We start from the raw sequence: 16855 nt of genomic DNA, 5'->3' as shown, positions 1-16855 counted from the left end.
TTGACAGATCATCCATGAAGTTGTTTTATTACGTCAAAGTGCATTCACATTATGACGTTGGCTGAGTTACCGTATAAAATGCGGTAGTTTATCTCTTTGGTAATCACTTGGTAAAGTTTTACATGATGGGAACATAGGCTCCAGCCATAGACTTTAACCATGGAGGATAATAAGGTAAGCCTATGAATTGCTAACAGAGAAGCCCCATGCAGTGGTGCAGGAACCGCTGCACCGTCTTTTTTTATGTTGCGGCAGGAACCACAGGGTTTACAGGACATGCCGATAGGGGAGCCGCAAGTAGTGGCAGCTGGTTGGCGGTGTGGGCTAACGTTAATGTGCCGCAAATATTATCATTTTTAATATTGTAAAAAAATGTATGCATTATAATAACCTATGGGACTTGTTATACATCAAACCGTGCTTCTACACCTGCATTGCTTGCTGTTTGGGGTTTTAGGCTGGGTTTCTGTACAGCGCTTTGAGATATCAGCTGATATACGAAGGGATATATAAATTGATTTGATTTTAAATATGATCCTTGCAAAGATAAGAGCAGTAGGCTATTTATCATAATTCTACCTAAACTATAATAATAATAGGTGACTCCATAACGCATGAATTACGAATCTTGATATCAGGCAATAGGATTTATGTGTATTTATAGTGAAAACATGTTCTGTAAAAAAATGTATATATTGGCCATTATAAACTGGGTGTTTTGAGCCTTGAATGCTGATTGGCTGAAAGCTATGGTATATCAGAGCGTATACCACGGGTATGACAAATCATTTATTTTTACTTTTCTAATTAAGTTGGTAACCAGTTTATATAACTGTGCGTTGTCCATCATGCTAAGAACAGCTCTTAGCTGAAATTGTATATGGTTATATTATGTTAAAATAATGGTCAATTTCTAATTTAATCAAATATTATTTTCATCAAAGTTTGGAAGCTTTCTCAGAAAATGAAGAATGATATCCTGGTTTAAACATAATCTTCAGAAGATAGTGAAGTGAAGGATCCCCTTTCCTATGTTGCTCAAGTGCATGACAAGGAAAGGAGTTAACCAGACATATTGGGATTGAGAACAATGCTGCAGAGGCTTACCTGTCCAGATTTAAACCTGTCTGGCCTTAACATGTTGTCTAAGAAGTTGAGGAGATAAAAACCCAACAAAACTTCCATCTTTAATATTCAATCACCTAATTGTTAAATGTTCTTCTCAAAGGCCTTGTAAATCATCCATATAGTATGTCATTGACTGTCAAAAGTTTTTTAGACTTTATTTTTACTATTTTCAGGTCCACATTGTACAGAATAAGACATCAAAACTTTGTGAAATCAGAATGATGAAGAATCATGAGGTATCAAAAAAAATCTATTTTATATGGAGCAGGATTCTTCAAAGAAATAAAGTCAAGGTTTGCCTTAATTGACAGAGATTGGATATTTGTGATTCTTTCATATCTATAACCTGCCCCTCAGCATGTTGTTCTGGAATGCATTTCATAAATTAATCTCCTAATAGAATTTAACAACTTTGTTCATAGTTTGGTCATATGTTTTGGATGACTGGGATTTCTTAAGCGAATGTTTATTGAATTGTTTTATTTCTGCCTTTTTGGACACCTGTCTGATTTGCATTCCAGACATTCTGAAATTCACTAAAGGGATCCAGTCCATCACGTATGTAACTTTATCTTTCATTTTCAATGATTGTTAAAAAATGGTGCAAGTATTAATAAATCAAATAAAATTTTATAACAAATTTCTTTCTCCTTAATGCATTTGATACAATCAGTTGTTTGTGACAAGGTAATCTTTGGTGCTACAGAAGATAGCCCTATTTGCTATGTAAAAGACCAAGTCCATATTATGGCAAGAACAATGCTCAAATAAGCAAAGACAAACAACAGTCAGTCAGAGATTAAGACATGAAGGTCATTCAATCCTAAAATTGTCTAAGAAAATTGAGGAGATCAAGTGCAAAAACCATCAAATTAGGTCTATAATCAATAGCCTAATTGTTAAATGTTCCAGAGACCCAGAGTTAACTCGGCTGCAGAGGATAGGTTCATCAGAGTGAACTGCACCTCACATTGCAGCCCAAATAAATGCTTCACAGAGTTCAAGTCACAGACACATCTCAACATCAACTGTTCAGAGACTGAGTGAATCAGACCTTCATGGTCAAATTGCTGCGAAGAAAGCACTACTAAAGGACACCAATAAGAAGAAGAGACTTGCTTGGGCCAATAAACACAGGCAATGGACATTAGACTGGTGGAAATCTGTCCTTTGGTCTGATAAGTCCAAATTCCAACAATGTCTTTGTGAGAGTAGGTGTACAGATGATCTCCGCATGTGTGGTTCCCACCATGAAGCATGGAGGAGGTGTGATAATGTGGGGGGTGCTTTGTTGGTGACACTGTCTGTGATTTATTTAGAATTCAAGGCACACTTAACCAACATGGCTACCATAGTATTCTGCAGTGTTACGCCATCCCATCAGGTTTGCGTTTAGTGGGACTATCATTTGTTTTTCAACAGGACAATTACCCAACACATCTCCAGGCTGTGTAAGGGCTATTTGACCAAGAAGGAGAGTGATGGAGGGCTGCATCAGATGACCTGACATCCACAATCACCCAACCTCAACCCAATTGAGATGTTTTGGGATGAATTGGACAGCAGAGTGAAGGAAAAGCAGCCAATAAGTTCTCAGCATATGTGGGAACTCATCAAGACTGTTGGAAAAGCATTCCAGGTGAAGCTGGTTGAGAGAATGCCAAGAGTGTGCAAAGCTGCCATCAAGGCAAAGGATGGCTACTTTGAAGAATCTCAAATATAAAATATATTTAGATTTGTTTCACACTTTTTGGTACCTACATGATTCCATATGTGTTATTTCATAGTTTTGATGTCTTCACTACTATTTTACAATGTAGAAAATAGTAAAAATAAAAAAAGCCTTGAATGAGTAGGTGTGTCCAAACCTTTGACTGGTACTGTATACATATATACAGGAGTAAGACAGATATAGCTTCTGTTGCCTGTTTGAGTATTTGTTTAATAGCCTACTGATTCTGTGAGCACCAAGCCTCATGAACCGCCAAAATGTTGAATTAAGCAATTTCACAGATTCGGCTGTTTTTAATCTTTGCTATGCTGTAATAATACAGTGTCACCATCGGGCTCTTTCTTGAGTCATTTGTGTGTCTTAATTATTTAATCAAACAGTGGGCTTAAAGCATCAGACAAGCTCAGTGTCTATGTAGGTGATTGTATTCAAACACATAGGGTGTGTCTGATATGGAAAAATACATTTTAACATTAGAACAGGAAGTCTCTCGGTCTATAAATAATTGATTTTGTCAGGGACAGCCCTATAATCATTCTTACCCTTGCTCTACTCAAAGGGCTGTATTGGAATGGCTTCATACAGTATCTACGTGTATATCATTGACTGTATTGTTTTTTTAGACCAAGAGGACCAAGAGAAACAAAGTGGAGCAGATCACTGATACAGATGCAGGTCATAAATTAAACTCTAATTTCACTGAATGTAATCCTTTTGCATGTAAATGTCATTTAGTATGGACATCTATTGAGCAGAGGACTAATAGCAGAGTGCATAATCCTTTCTTAATACATACTTGCCTTAGAAGGATACATGTTTTCTGACTTCTTTACCTTGGTGAATGCTGCTTTGCACACAGGTCCCTCTACATCTGTGGAATTCTCTGGGATGGCAGTTCAGGGGACATCTCACCAGGGACAATCTAATGAAAAGATCCTAAGTGAGTGTGTCTCCAGGGCCTGTCAGACCAGGGCTCTTGACCTCCCGCCAATCGATCCGGATGCTTTCAACCCGATTATCATCCGGTTTCTGGAAAAACTTACTGAGGAGTATGTCCAAACTTCTATTGTAGTATTTGAATGCAATGTCATCTGGAGGATTTTATAAATTGTATGTGTGTTGGTGTGCCTTTTGGTGCTAAAAACATCTAATTATCTCCTGTAGGCAATGGAGGCAGTTAAGCATTGGCAGGATGGACCCTGTAAGTCCCTTAACCTTGAAAATGATTCATAGATATATTAATAGATGTTTCAAGAAAATTAGACACAAGCCTTTTATCTATCTACAGTATCATCCACATTATCACAAACAGTTATATACAAAGAGCTTTTTAGTAGCCTACTGCTTTTCATGCTTTCCAATGTATGCCACTTTCATGATTCTCATGAACATATGTGAGATTGTTGGTATCTCTTTGAGGAGCTTGGTTTCAGAGCCCGGTTATGAGTAATCTACCTACACTGTTTCGGTCCTACAGGTGATGAGGGCATTGCTTGCAGAGATGTGCCTGCAGATTGTGCGGTTTGTATCTGAGGCCATCCTGGAGGTCATCATCCCTGCAATTTTCCGTTTTGTACGGATATACAGCCATGTGTCTCCAGTATCCGGCAAGTCTCTGACAGAATCAGAGAGATCCTCTAGCACAAACCTGAAGGTTCGCAAGAGAGGCAGCAGCAAATCCTCAAGGTCTTGCACGGCCAAATCAAGCTCCTCTCGTAATGGGTATGTTCAGTCATTCCTAAAGAAACCGGTTTCACCTAACTATTCATAACTCATTTTGTGAAAATATGTTTTGTTATCTGTGTAACAGTTTACTCTTAATGACCAATTTAATTGATTACTGAATTATGCATTGATGTGACTACCGTGTCTACTATTGAATATGGAATGCTGTATTGTTTGCTTTGTATTCTCAAAGGTCTCAGACAGTGTTGCCAAATACTCAGGGAGATGGTGAGTCTATTTCATCTGAGCCACTCAGTGACTTTTTTGGGATCACTGAGGACAGTCTCCTCACTGGTGTCCAGGATTCCTTCAAAAAGTCACTGAACAATGTCCTCTGTATCCAAAGAGAGGGCCAGGTAGACACTCAAAGTCTATCCCGGGTTATTGTTGGAGAAGTGTCAAAGAAGGTCAATTCCATAATCTCTGTGGCCATCCAAACTCCCATCTCTGGGCGAATGTCCCCTGTCATTTTTGCCAGTGGTGGTGTCTCCAGCACCAAGGTGGTTGAGGAGATGGTGTCTGGCATTTCCAACATACTTCAGATGTACATTAATGGGAAGAGTGTTGAGCAGAGTGTTGTTCTCATAGAGGATGGTGTTGAGGTGGATATGACACATTTAACAGGACAGGTCATGACAGCCCTCAGTGGCACTGTTTTGAACTTCAGCAATAAGGAGGAAAATGAACCCGACAAGAGGGAACTGCTTTGTGTTGTTGCTGACCACATGAAGATGCTTGAAGCTTGTAAAAGTCCCGAGGAGATGCTAAAACAAGGAGAGAGCAACCTAAATATCAAAGGTGCCAAATCTAGTCTTCGTCTGTCAACACAAAGTATGGACAGACTACTCACTGAGGAGTTTCAGACCAAGGCCATTGAATCGATCCGGGAGATCGTTAAAAGATTCAGGGGTTGTACATCATGTTGTTCTGGCACTACATCATCTTGTCCAACTCCTAGGATAGGTGAGATCAGAGACCTTATGATTGACCCTGAGGCTTCTGAGTTGGTAAGTACCTTTGTTTCAGACATGGACAATCTTACCCAGTCTATCAGGGCATCCTGCTCCCCTGCACAGGGTGAGCAGATCCTTCTTGAAAACCATCAAAGTAAGATCTGGTCTTACACTGTTGGTTGTTACTACGACATGAAAAATACGCTGAAGAGGCTTCTTACCTGTCCAGAAAAAGGGGATCTCGCAAGTACATTTGTGGAGAGCACAAAAGATTCTTTCACAATGGTTCCAACTTTGTGCCTGGACGTCGGTCATTCCAGTAATGGTGAGGCTGACACATCAGACTCCATTTTTTGTAAACCACTTTTAATAACCCCCTCATCTATGAATGAACAAAAAGGACAAAGTGAGACCCCAAAACCTCTCTTGGCTCTCAAAGAGTATTTGCAAGACCAAGTCCTCCTTGACACCACAAAAGCGATTGCCAGCCAGGTTCTAGTCTTGTATAAGACTGAGGTGATGGAGAAGTTCTCATCTTCTGTTGGAGAGTGTGATTCTGAAGAGTCTCTGGAGGCCATTCTATTTGTGGATGGCATCATGTCTGACTTGAATGATTTCACCAGTTCTTGTTCCGCCTCACCATCTGAGTTGTTAGACAGTGAACAATGTCTCTCCCATCTCACTTTTCCACTTGGTCTGCAGGACAGCACCACCAACAGTGATTCTACCCAGAGTCTTCCAGTTATAAATATGACGAAACTCTCCAGTGTGTCTTTCCAGACAAAGGCTAGAAAGGCAGTGAGTGAAGCTCTGAGATCTGTCAACCCCTTTACAAACAGCTTACTGGGAGACTCTGAAGCATCTAAATTACTGGACACTTTTGTAACAGATGTGGAGACTATTGTTCAGTCCATGCAGGCACATGAATCTGAAATTCTCAGAATTTCAAAAGTGAGCACCCTTTCTGCTGCTCGTATTATATATCATAGATTTCGAGAAATGCTGAGGCGTTTTCTCACTTCCTGCCAAGACTCTGTAAAGGTCATCGATGGTGTTACACCAATATATGATGAGACTCTCAAACAGGCTCCTAGTGAAAGTTTAGATTCTCAGGTGACTTGTAATAGGGATTCTCTTCAAATCCAAGCGGACCTTCAAACCTGTACCAAGGAGGTCATTAGTCAGATCCTCACTGTGTATCACTCTGAGGAATCCATGGAGGAATGCCTCTCTAGCCTAAAAGGAGATACAGAAGACCTGTCCAAGCTTTTGGATGCCGTTGTTTCTCAGATTGACGTCCTTGCCGCCTCCAAATCATATTTATCTGTTGATGACTATGCTGTCAATACACAGGACAATTTGCATGGTGAGATCAACAATGATGAGGAGGAGGCATCCTCTAGAAGTCTTAAATCCACAGCCTTTGACAAACTATGTACTGATGAATTTCAAACTAAAGCCTCACTTATGGCTGGTGGGATCCTTCAATCAGGGTTAATTGGTATTGTAAATACCAGCCTTGATGGTAGAAGTGCAGACATTTGTGCAGAGTCCAGTAATGATGGTGATGATAGAGATGTCAAAATCCTTCAGAAGAGTGGAACTCCATCTTTATTCACCTCTTCTCTGCACACCAATTCTGCAGCATCCAACATCGTCAGAAGCATCACTAAAGACGTTAATAGCTTCACCCAGATGACTAAAATGTCTGATGCTTCAGTGTCTGGCCAGTTAGAGAGATCCCTGTCAGCTTCAACCCTTCCTGTCAGTGTTCACAACGGGGCCAATGTGAAAGGAAAGATCATTTGGCCAGGCACTGTTAACCTGTTCAACAATGTGTTCACCAAGGTCAAGGATTTTTTTGCCCAGCAACAACCGGTCCTCCTAGACAATGTGGTTGAGGCCCCCAAACATACCAAATCCATATGCAGAACAGCTACTTCTACACAAATGATTTACAGTGTACATGAAGGCAGCCAGACCAGCATGGTAAATTATTCCAAAGCCTTAATTAGTCAGACTCTGATGACAATCCAGAGGAGAGTGTCTATGTCAGAGAGGATGAGCACCTCAGAGAAAGGCCGCTTGACTCGTTCCATCGTGGGCTCCATGTTGGAGGATGTTGACATGGTGAGAACTGATAGACACGAGATACACCGGCCATCCTCCTCAAAGTCCTCCCTGTCCATCACCTCTGCCATGACCAGAGGGTCTCAGAGTGATTTTACAAATTCTCTTCCAGGCACTCCAGTCCCCAATGAGTGGCCTGTTGAAATATATTGTCCTATCATTAGGAGTTCGGTCATTGATATGAGTGACTCCTCAACTCATTCACAAGGGTCAACAAATTACACAAGGCAAACCATCTCTGCCATAGTTGACACTGTTATGGAGGTCATTCCAAGAGAAGATACGGAACACATAGCCACTGCAGATGATGTCACTTCTTTTACAAGAAGACTTGCGAGACTCAGCCCCAGGGACGGTCTTCAGAACTTCTCACATGAGCTCACTGACAAAGTTTATGAGCTCATAAAAAGTCACAACACCCCCCAGGCTCTTTTTGTGCCAGCTGGCAAGAGCGTGTCTGACTCTATTCTTTTGAAGCTGAAGACAGGATTGAATGCTTCTGAAGAATCCAGGGAGTTCCCATCTGACCTTGTGTACTCCTTTGCTACGGAGTCAATAAAACGTCTGCTACAGCAGATTGTCTTCTGGCTTCCTCCACCATCACAAGGATCCGATTTCTGCCAAACTATCATCTCTGATGGTTCTCTGCAGGAAACAAGTCAGCTTATCCCGAACTCTTCTGCCACCTCCATTAGTTCCACACAGGTTTACTGTGACACAAAGAGCCTTTTCACCAATATAATGGTCAATCAGGTCATGGATACCTGTTCTGTGGCCTCCAATTCATCAGAAGAATTATCAGAGTTGATGAACATAATCAATGGGTTGTCCCCAACTGATGCTGGAACACTTGACTCTGACAGACCGGCTCTCATGACCACTAGCCGTCAGTCTAGTGCCAAATCATTTCCTAAACCCTCTCTGTCTGGCAGCAGCACACACAATGGTGGAACTGTGGATATTCAAGTTTTAGGAGAGGTGGAATCCAAGATGGACAACAAAGATCTGGAGATGTCTAGTGCCTCTGTGCATCCATCAACTACATCAGCCATGGACTCTGATACACATGCATCATTTGACTCCACTAGCAATGACTACACCTCTTTGGTACTTTTACTGATTGTTAGATTGCTGTCAATGATCACCCCTATCACATTACTGGAATCCTCCGACATTGGTGAAACATCAAGAGTTCTCACAAAGAGGATTCTGTCTGAGTTCTGTGGCACCTCAGGCCCTGAACAAACTCAAGCCTACCCCCAGAATCTGAAAATCAAAAAGATTTTCAAGGCTGTCTACATGGGGCTTCTTCAAGAATTCGGGTCAGAGAAGATGCTCCAGGTTGCAATGAAGTCAACGGATTATGCATTTGACGATGCCCTGGTCAAATCATTAACTAGGGAACTACTAGCTAAATGCAATGAGGCGAGCTCTTCACCTCCCTCCATGACCCAGTTGTCATCACACAATGCACTTGGCAGTGACGAGGTATGTAATTCTGGGCTTCCAACAACTGGTAGAAAGGAAAAGAAGAGAGGAAGATTCAGCGCTCTCTGTGGACTCAACCCAAAGGTACATATGTCATCAAAATACAAATTATAAAGATTATTTTTATTCATTACGTACAGTATGATGGTAAACACTGATACCCTTTGTGTGCAATTTCTCCTACTGTATAAATGACTGTTTGTTACCCAGTGTACAAAGAAGGACAACAAGAAGAACCACTGCACTCCAACACCTTCCCAGAACCAGACCCCTGCCGTCAGTGAAACAGGTAAGTCAATACACTCAAATGTGTACTGAACAAAAATATAAACGCAACATGCAACAATTTCAAAGATTTTATTGAGTTTCAGTTCATATATGGAAAGCAGTCAATTGAAATACGCTCATTAGACCCTTATCTATGGATTTCACATGACTGGGAATACAGATATGCATCTGTTCATCACAGATAACTTTAAAAAAAGGTAGGGGTGTGGATCAGAAAACCAGTCAGTATCTGGTGTGATCACCATTTGCCTCATGCAGCGTGTCACTTCTCCTTCGCATAGAGTTGATCAGGCTGTTGATTGTGGAATTGATTGAGGAATGTTGTCCCACTCCTCTTCAATAGCTGTGCGAAGTTGTTGAATATTGGTGGGAACTGGAACACGCTGTTGAACACGTCAATCCAGAGCATCACAAACATGCTAAATGGGTGACATGTCTGGTGAGTATGCAGGCCTCTCGACATGGGGCCATGCATTATCATGCTGAAACATGAGGTGATGGCGGTGGATGAATGGCACGACAATGGGCCTAAGGATCTCGTGATGGTATCTCTGTGCATTCAAATTGCCATTGATAAAATGCAATTGTGTTCGTTGTCCGTAGATTATGCCTGCACACACCATAACCCTACAGCCAACATGACGCCATATACTTGGTCTGTGGTTGTGAGGCCGGTTGGACATACTGCCAAATTCTCTAAAACGACATTGAAGGCGGCTTATGGTAAAGAAATAAACATTCAATTCTCTGGCCACAGCTCTGGTGGACATTCCTGCAGTCAGCATGCCAATTGCACGCTCCCTCAAAACAAGTCAACCAGCGTTTTTCCTTGCTCCTATTTTTCTCAGTCTCTGTCTCTGAGACATCTGTGGCATTGTGTGGTGTGACAAAACTGCACATTTTAGCGTGGCCTTTTATTGACCCCAGCACGAGTTGCACCTTTGTAATGATCGTGCTTTTTAACCCACAAGAGTCTAAGTCCTGTCTGGGCCGAGGAGTTTGTATCGGCCTTACTGCTATTTGCCCATACAAACGCATTGAATAACAGATTCACTACATGGAACTGAAGTGTCTGTCCTAAATCTGAGAGATATAAGAAAGTTGACAAATATATATTTATATTCATATGTATATATATCATTTTAAATGTTTTTATCACCTTCTTTTTGGCACTAAACAGTCTAAGCCCTGGGGGGGGGCCTATGTAACACTTCTGCGTTAAATAGGCGGATTGAGACTGCTAGGCTACCTGCCTCCCTACATTTGTAAATAATGTAGAATATTACAATTTAAATAATAATAATGCAATAGTAATTCTTCACACCAACTAGGGTCAGTTAAAGAAAATGTTATATTTACATTTTTTTTTCAGCAATTGTCAATGATCAAGAATCCTGCCGAACAGAGAGTGTATGCTCCACCAAGAAGAAACCAAGGAAGCGTTCGCTCATTTCCAGGATGTTTTCAGCTATAGGCAAAGCCTTGTCCAGTCCCTTTACTTCCTGCTATAAAAAGAAGAGCACCTAATCTATATTTCAAAATAAATATTTGAAATTAACATAATTGTATTAATTCTTCATGTTGAGTGTTTTTCATTATATATTATTGGATGATATAAAGGGTAGTAGTAGTAGTAGTAGAAGTTGTATAGTTGACTATATTACTTTTACTTTTAAGATACATAAAAAAAAATAAGAATAGTGTGCCCTTCTTGGTACAGTTGAAGTCTGATGTTTACATACACCTTAACCAAATACATTTAAACTCAGTTTTTCACAATTCCTGACATTTAATCCTAGTAAAAAAATCCCTGTCTTCAGTCAGTTAGAATCATCACTTTATTTTAAGAATGTGAAATGTTACAATAATAGTAGAGAGAATGATTTATTTCAGCTTTTATTTCTTTCATCACATTCCCAGTGGGTCAGAAGTTTACATACACTCAATTAGTATTTGGTAGCATTGCCTTTAAATTGTTTAACTTGGGTCAAATGTTTCGGGTGGACTTCCACAAGCTTCCCACAATACGTTGACTGAATTTTGGCCCATTCCTCCTGACAGAGCTGGTGTAACTGAGTCAGGTTTGTAGACCTCCTTGCTCACACACACCTTTTCAGTTCTGCCCACATATTTTCTATAGGATTGAGATCAAGGCTTTGTGATGGCCACTCCAATACCTTGACTTTGTTGTCCTTAAGTCATTTTGCCACAACTTTGGTAGTATACCTGGGGTTATTGTCCATTTGGAAGACCCACTTGCGACCAAGCCTTAACTTCCTGACTGATGTTTTGAGATGTTGCTTCAATATATCCACATCATTTTTGTGGATATCACATCAAATAAAACTATAAATAATCTTATCTAAGTCCTTTACAATTTTAGGGGGTAAGTCAAGTGATAACGAGACATAAACCGACCTGGATAACCCTTCAGCTTTGGATAATAATACCCGACCGTATAACGAAATATCTCTCATCAACAAGAGGTTCAATTTGTTCTTTGTTTTCTCAATGGAGTTAAAGTTCAATTCACTCCTTTGTTTTTCATCCTTTCATCCTAACAATTTCAAGATAAGTAACCTTATCTTTAGATGGGATACCATATACCGTGGGGCAAAAAAGTATTTAGTCAGCCACCAATTGTGCAAGTTCTCCCACTTAAAAAGATGAGAGAGGCATGTAAATTTCATCATTTTGTCTGTCATAGTTGAAGTGTACCTATGTTGAAAAATACAGGCCTCTCATCTTTTTCAGTTGGAGAACTTGCACAATTGGTGGCTGACTAATTACTTTTTTGCCCCACTGTACTTCCTGTAAAACACAATCCTTGAGTGGAAATAAGACTGACTTACTGGTATTCATTTTCCAACCCCAAACTAAGGAAAAGTCTTCAATACAGGACACTGCTTTAGAAACCTCATTCCGGTCTCTTAAAAATATTACGGATTCGCCTGGCATTAATAGAAAAAACAGAAATGGACATTTACTATCACGGTGACTATATGAAGAATATTAAACTTGTATACGTTCACATGAATCAGGGTCTCACAAAAATAACATTTCGATTTAGAGCAATAAAGAAATGGAATAAATTAACTGAGCAAACTAGAAACCTTTCAATATATAAAAGTTTAAACATTATTTAAAAACAATTTAAATATAGTATATAGAAATGTTGTGGGACTATAGTCGATGAAGAATCAATATTGGGTTATTATGCTAGTGTATTATGTATGTTTGTAATAGTGTGTTATATGTGAAAGTGTGTTTGTATTATAAATTGTATTTTAATGTTAAGGACTCTTGGAAGATTAGTCCAAATGGGGACTAAAAGAGATCCTAATAAAATCAATAAAATCAAAAATCTTACTAGTTGCAAATAAAAACAGTCCTTTGCACCACGCAAGTGGTTGACCTAAATTATATATATATATATATGTATACAATTACAAATAACATTGTACCATAAATTGGTAAAAACGAATAGCCATCAAGCTAACATTAAGTGTCATTGCGAATTTCCCTGCCATAAAATAAATATATAATATAAAAAAAGTTTGGCTCACACAAACAATGCTCTTTCCTCAAGAAATATAAAGTTTTGATTCAAAAGGTAAAACAGGAAATTGACCATATTCATAGAGAGGAAGTAGAGAAAAAGCTTAGGTTCCTAAAACAACGATATTATGAAGCAGGCTCAAAGGCAACCAAATTACTAGCATGGAGACTCAGGAAACAACAAGCACAGAATACCATTTTCAAAATAAAAGACCCCAAAACAAAAAAAGATCACATGCAAATTAGATGAAATGCAGAATGCATTTGAATCATATTGCAAAAATGTACAAGCAACCAGAGAAGGCAGATGCACAGACAATAGAGCACTTTTTGAACTCACTCGATCTCCCCTAAATTGGGACAGAGCAAAATTATATCAGAAATATCCACCGAAGAAATTAATAAAGCAATATCTCAGCAAAAAGCCAACAAGTCTCCAGGCACTGATGGCTTCCCTTCAGAATGGTTCAAGACCTTCAGAGAACAATTAGCACCTCTACTTAAGGCCTGTTTTAACTGGACTCTGAGGGAGGGAGGTCTCCCACCCTCATGGAGAGAGGCCATCATATCGGTAATCCCAAAAGAGGGTAAAGATAAGAAAGAATGCAGTTCATATAGACCTATCGCAATTCTTAACACAGATTATAAACTATATGCATCAATAATAGACAAAAGAATGGAGAACATAATCCCAGAATTGATTGACAGAGATCAAACTGGTTTCATACAAAATAGGCAGACACAGGACAATATAAGGAGAATACTACATGTCATGGACCACATTACTCAGAATAAGACAAGTGCAATATTAATCAGCCTAGATGCAGAAAAAGCATTTGATTCAGTGGGATGGGATTACCTATTCCAAATTATGGAAAGATTTGGTTTCAACAAAGAAGTGATACAGTGCATCAAAATACTGTATTCATGTCCGACCGCTGGAATAAAGATAAATGGACATTTGACACAAACGATAGAATTAGAGCGAGCGGCAAGACAAGGTTGTAATCTATCACCCACGCTCTTCTCCTTGTACCTAGAACCATTAGCACAGGCAATAAAACAGGACCCAACCTTAGAGGGAATAATAATGAGGCAGTGAACATAAGATATGCATGTATGCTGATGACGTTCTGTTATTCCTTAAAGACCCAGGCTCAAGTGTACCTAGATTGATGGATGTTTTACAAACATTTGGAACATATTCAGGGTATGTGCTTAACGTACACAAGACCCAAGCCCTAGTATATACTTATACCCCACAGAAAGTGCTGAAGAGTAGGTATAACTTCACCTGGACCTCTTCATCCATTAAATATCTGGGAGTAAATTTACCAAAAGATATACCCAACCTTTATTGCATGAATTACGATCACATCAACAAGAAAATATATGATGACCTAGAAAGGTGGAATTCACTTCCCTTAGATCTTAGTAGTAGAATTGAAACAATCAAAATGAACATCCTGCCGAGGTTACTGTATTTGTTCCAATCACTGCCCATAGAAATCCCGCCTAAACAGTTGAGGGAATGGGATAAACGGATATCAAGGTTCATCTGGAGCAGTAAGAGACCAAGAACAAGATATACAACATTACAGTTACCAAAAAACTGTGGGGGTATGGCCTTACCAAACCTAAAAGATTTATGTGTCAGCCCAATTGAGACCCCTGGTGTGTTGGTGCAATTCAGAATAGGAATCCAAATGGAAAGACATCGAGACTACGCTGACAGAGATACCCATACAGTCAGTTTTGGGAAATAAGGATATTTTAAAAGAAATATACAATAGACAAAATCACTGGATTAATTTCTCTCAGAAGACATGGTTTAGGGTAGTTAAGCAAAATAATTTAGACAGAGATCAAACTGCTGAGTTGGCCCGCATACGACCCCAGCTTCATCCCTGCAACTCAGGACAGCAGGTTTAAACAATGGACGCAGAAAGGCATCACATCATTCAGTACAATTATAAGGAATGGGAACCTAGATAACTTCCAGGACCTAAGTAAAAAACATGGTTTGGATAAACAAGATTTTTACAGATACCTACAAGTACGACACTATTTCTTAAGGGAGATAAAAGTGACTGACCGTCGAGCACCTCCAAAATGAATCCAAGTATTCACTGACGCATACAACTTGGGGAGTAACAAAAAAACTATTTAAAATCTCTACTTGGGTATTCAATCCTCAAAGAAACATTCTACAAACTATACTGGGGAGAAATAAGATCTAACATTGGAAAAATAATGGGATTTGACATAGAACAAACATTGATTTCTTTGTACATGGGTGACCTGATGACTTACACAATAGAGAAAAGTACCTCTTGAAGGTCCTACTGGCAGCCAGTAAAAAGGCTATCACTAGGAAATGGCTACAAAAAGACCCTCCCACAGTGACACAATGGATAGACATTGTAGAAGAAATACACCACATGGAGCGTATGACCTTTGCTTTAAGAACTCAACAGGAGAGAGGTCAAGAATACTGGGAAAAATGGGTTTCGTACTTGGAAAAGGTCTAATTCAAAGATGTCAATGTAACTAATATGATGGTATGATGATGAAGGTATGAAGTGCACTGTAACTGCCAGATCTGTTTTTGTTGTTGTTCTTTTATTTGGCTTTATTTGTACTTTCTTTGTCTTCCTACAATAAAAACTAAGTATACAAAAAAGAAGAAAAAAAAAGAAATCCAGGTATTTCCAAAGGGTTCACTTACTTTTTCTTCCCACTGTATACTGCATCTTACCCCAACTGTAGGTCCATTGTGTGTGTCATCATTTTAAGTCTCAACATCAACCAGCTCTGGTGGCATTGGGGACTTGGGATGCTTGCTCTCAAAGTGCTGTTTGAATGTCTTCAGGTCAGGCATCTGCTTCTGTAAGGGTCAGGTAAGGAATGGAGGATATTAACAATCATTGGCTGAGACTGAATTTTCAGGTGACAAACAAACAAAGTAATAAGTCTTTGGTAATACTTTGTGAGTAGGCAACAAATACAATCATCTTAAATTGACATGTTGAATTTCTTTGCCATAGTAAATTGTATATTGCGCAAATTTCCCTAATGCGGACAGTGTGTGTTACTACTATTTATACAAGCTTGCATTTTTACCCTATAAATCTTTACACAAAATGTTAACCTCAAACAAAAGCATGGGATTTGTTCTCTGTAATAGCTATTTTAAATTGGAAAACGTAGTTTGATTACCAAGATTCTAATCTTTTGAAGGGTGTACAACACTTGCATTTTCAAGAATGTTTAATGTTACGAAGTTGTATTTTTAGTTGTCACTGAAATTTCCCCTGATGTTGGTCCCTGTACGGGGATCGCAGCCATAAGGGAACATGAACCTTTCTACTCTCCAATCAAATTCTACGAGATGGGTTTTTTGAACGCAGTACTGTATTTTCATTGAAATGGCAGATTTTTATGATTTCACACAAAAATGTATGTAATGGAGGAGTAAAGGAGGAGCCTCCTTTCTCAGAAAGGAGTCTATAGATGTAAGATATTTTGCCTTTAATGGATTGTGCTGTGACAAGAAGGGTTTCAACTTCATTCAACTGAGTTCAAAACCTCCTCTTGGAGGTAAATGAGGAAATGACATGTTTAATTTGAAGATATTTAAAAAAATTGGATCTTGGCACATCGAATTCACTGCAGAGCTCTTGAAAGGATTTCAGTGTAGTGGTTTTCTGATGAAAGAGGTCTGAAAAGGTCCTGATTCCTAGAGTATGCCAAAGATTAAAGTTGGCATCCCTCAGGGCTTTTGGCAAGTCTGGGTTGCCTACTATAGGCGAGTGAGAACATATTTGGGAGGAAATGCCCAGGTATTTCTTCC

The 16855-nt window shown here is 39.4% G+C and overlaps 1 protein-coding gene across 1 annotated transcript; it reads left to right on the top strand.

Annotated features, from left to right (window-relative positions):
* The first annotated feature begins 1414 nt into the window (after positions 1–1414).
* Positions 1415–11007, top strand: LOC135532388 (uncharacterized). Its single transcript, XM_064959946.1, has 8 exons — positions 1415–1421; positions 3484–3535; positions 3720–3909; positions 4025–4061; positions 4338–4582; positions 4779–9240; positions 9367–9445; positions 10817–11007. The coding sequence occupies exons 3-8, from the start codon at positions 3749–3751 to the stop codon at positions 10969–10971; spliced, it is 5139 nt and encodes a 1712-aa protein (XP_064816018.1). The 5' UTR covers positions 1415–1421; positions 3484–3535; positions 3720–3748; the 3' UTR covers positions 10972–11007.
* The last annotated feature ends 5848 nt before the right edge of the window (positions 11008–16855 follow it).

Source organism: Oncorhynchus masou, unplaced genomic scaffold (genome assembly GCF_036934945.1).
Source record: "Oncorhynchus masou masou isolate Uvic2021 unplaced genomic scaffold, UVic_Omas_1.1 unplaced_scaffold_1851, whole genome shotgun sequence".
In the NCBI taxonomy this organism is placed as follows: Eukaryota; Metazoa; Chordata; class Actinopteri; order Salmoniformes; family Salmonidae; genus Oncorhynchus; species Oncorhynchus masou.
Note: the sequence above shows the minus strand (reverse complement) of the source record. Positions and strands in the feature narration are given on the sequence as shown.

What these genes read in the sequence shown, in the direction of transcription:
- LOC135532388 (XM_064959946.1), top strand. Translation starts at nt 3,749, where the DNA reads ATGGCAGTTCAGGGGACATCTCACCAGGGACAATCTAATGAAAAGATC. An exon ending in CTGGAAAAACTTACTGAGGA is followed by an intron (nt 3,910 to 4,024) that starts GTATGTCCAAAC and finishes TATCTCCTGTAG; the next exon opens with GCAATGGAGGCAGTTAAGCA. An exon ending in GCATTGGCAGGATGGACCCT is followed by an intron (nt 4,062 to 4,337) that starts GTAAGTCCCTTA and finishes TCGGTCCTACAG; the next exon opens with GTGATGAGGGCATTGCTTGC.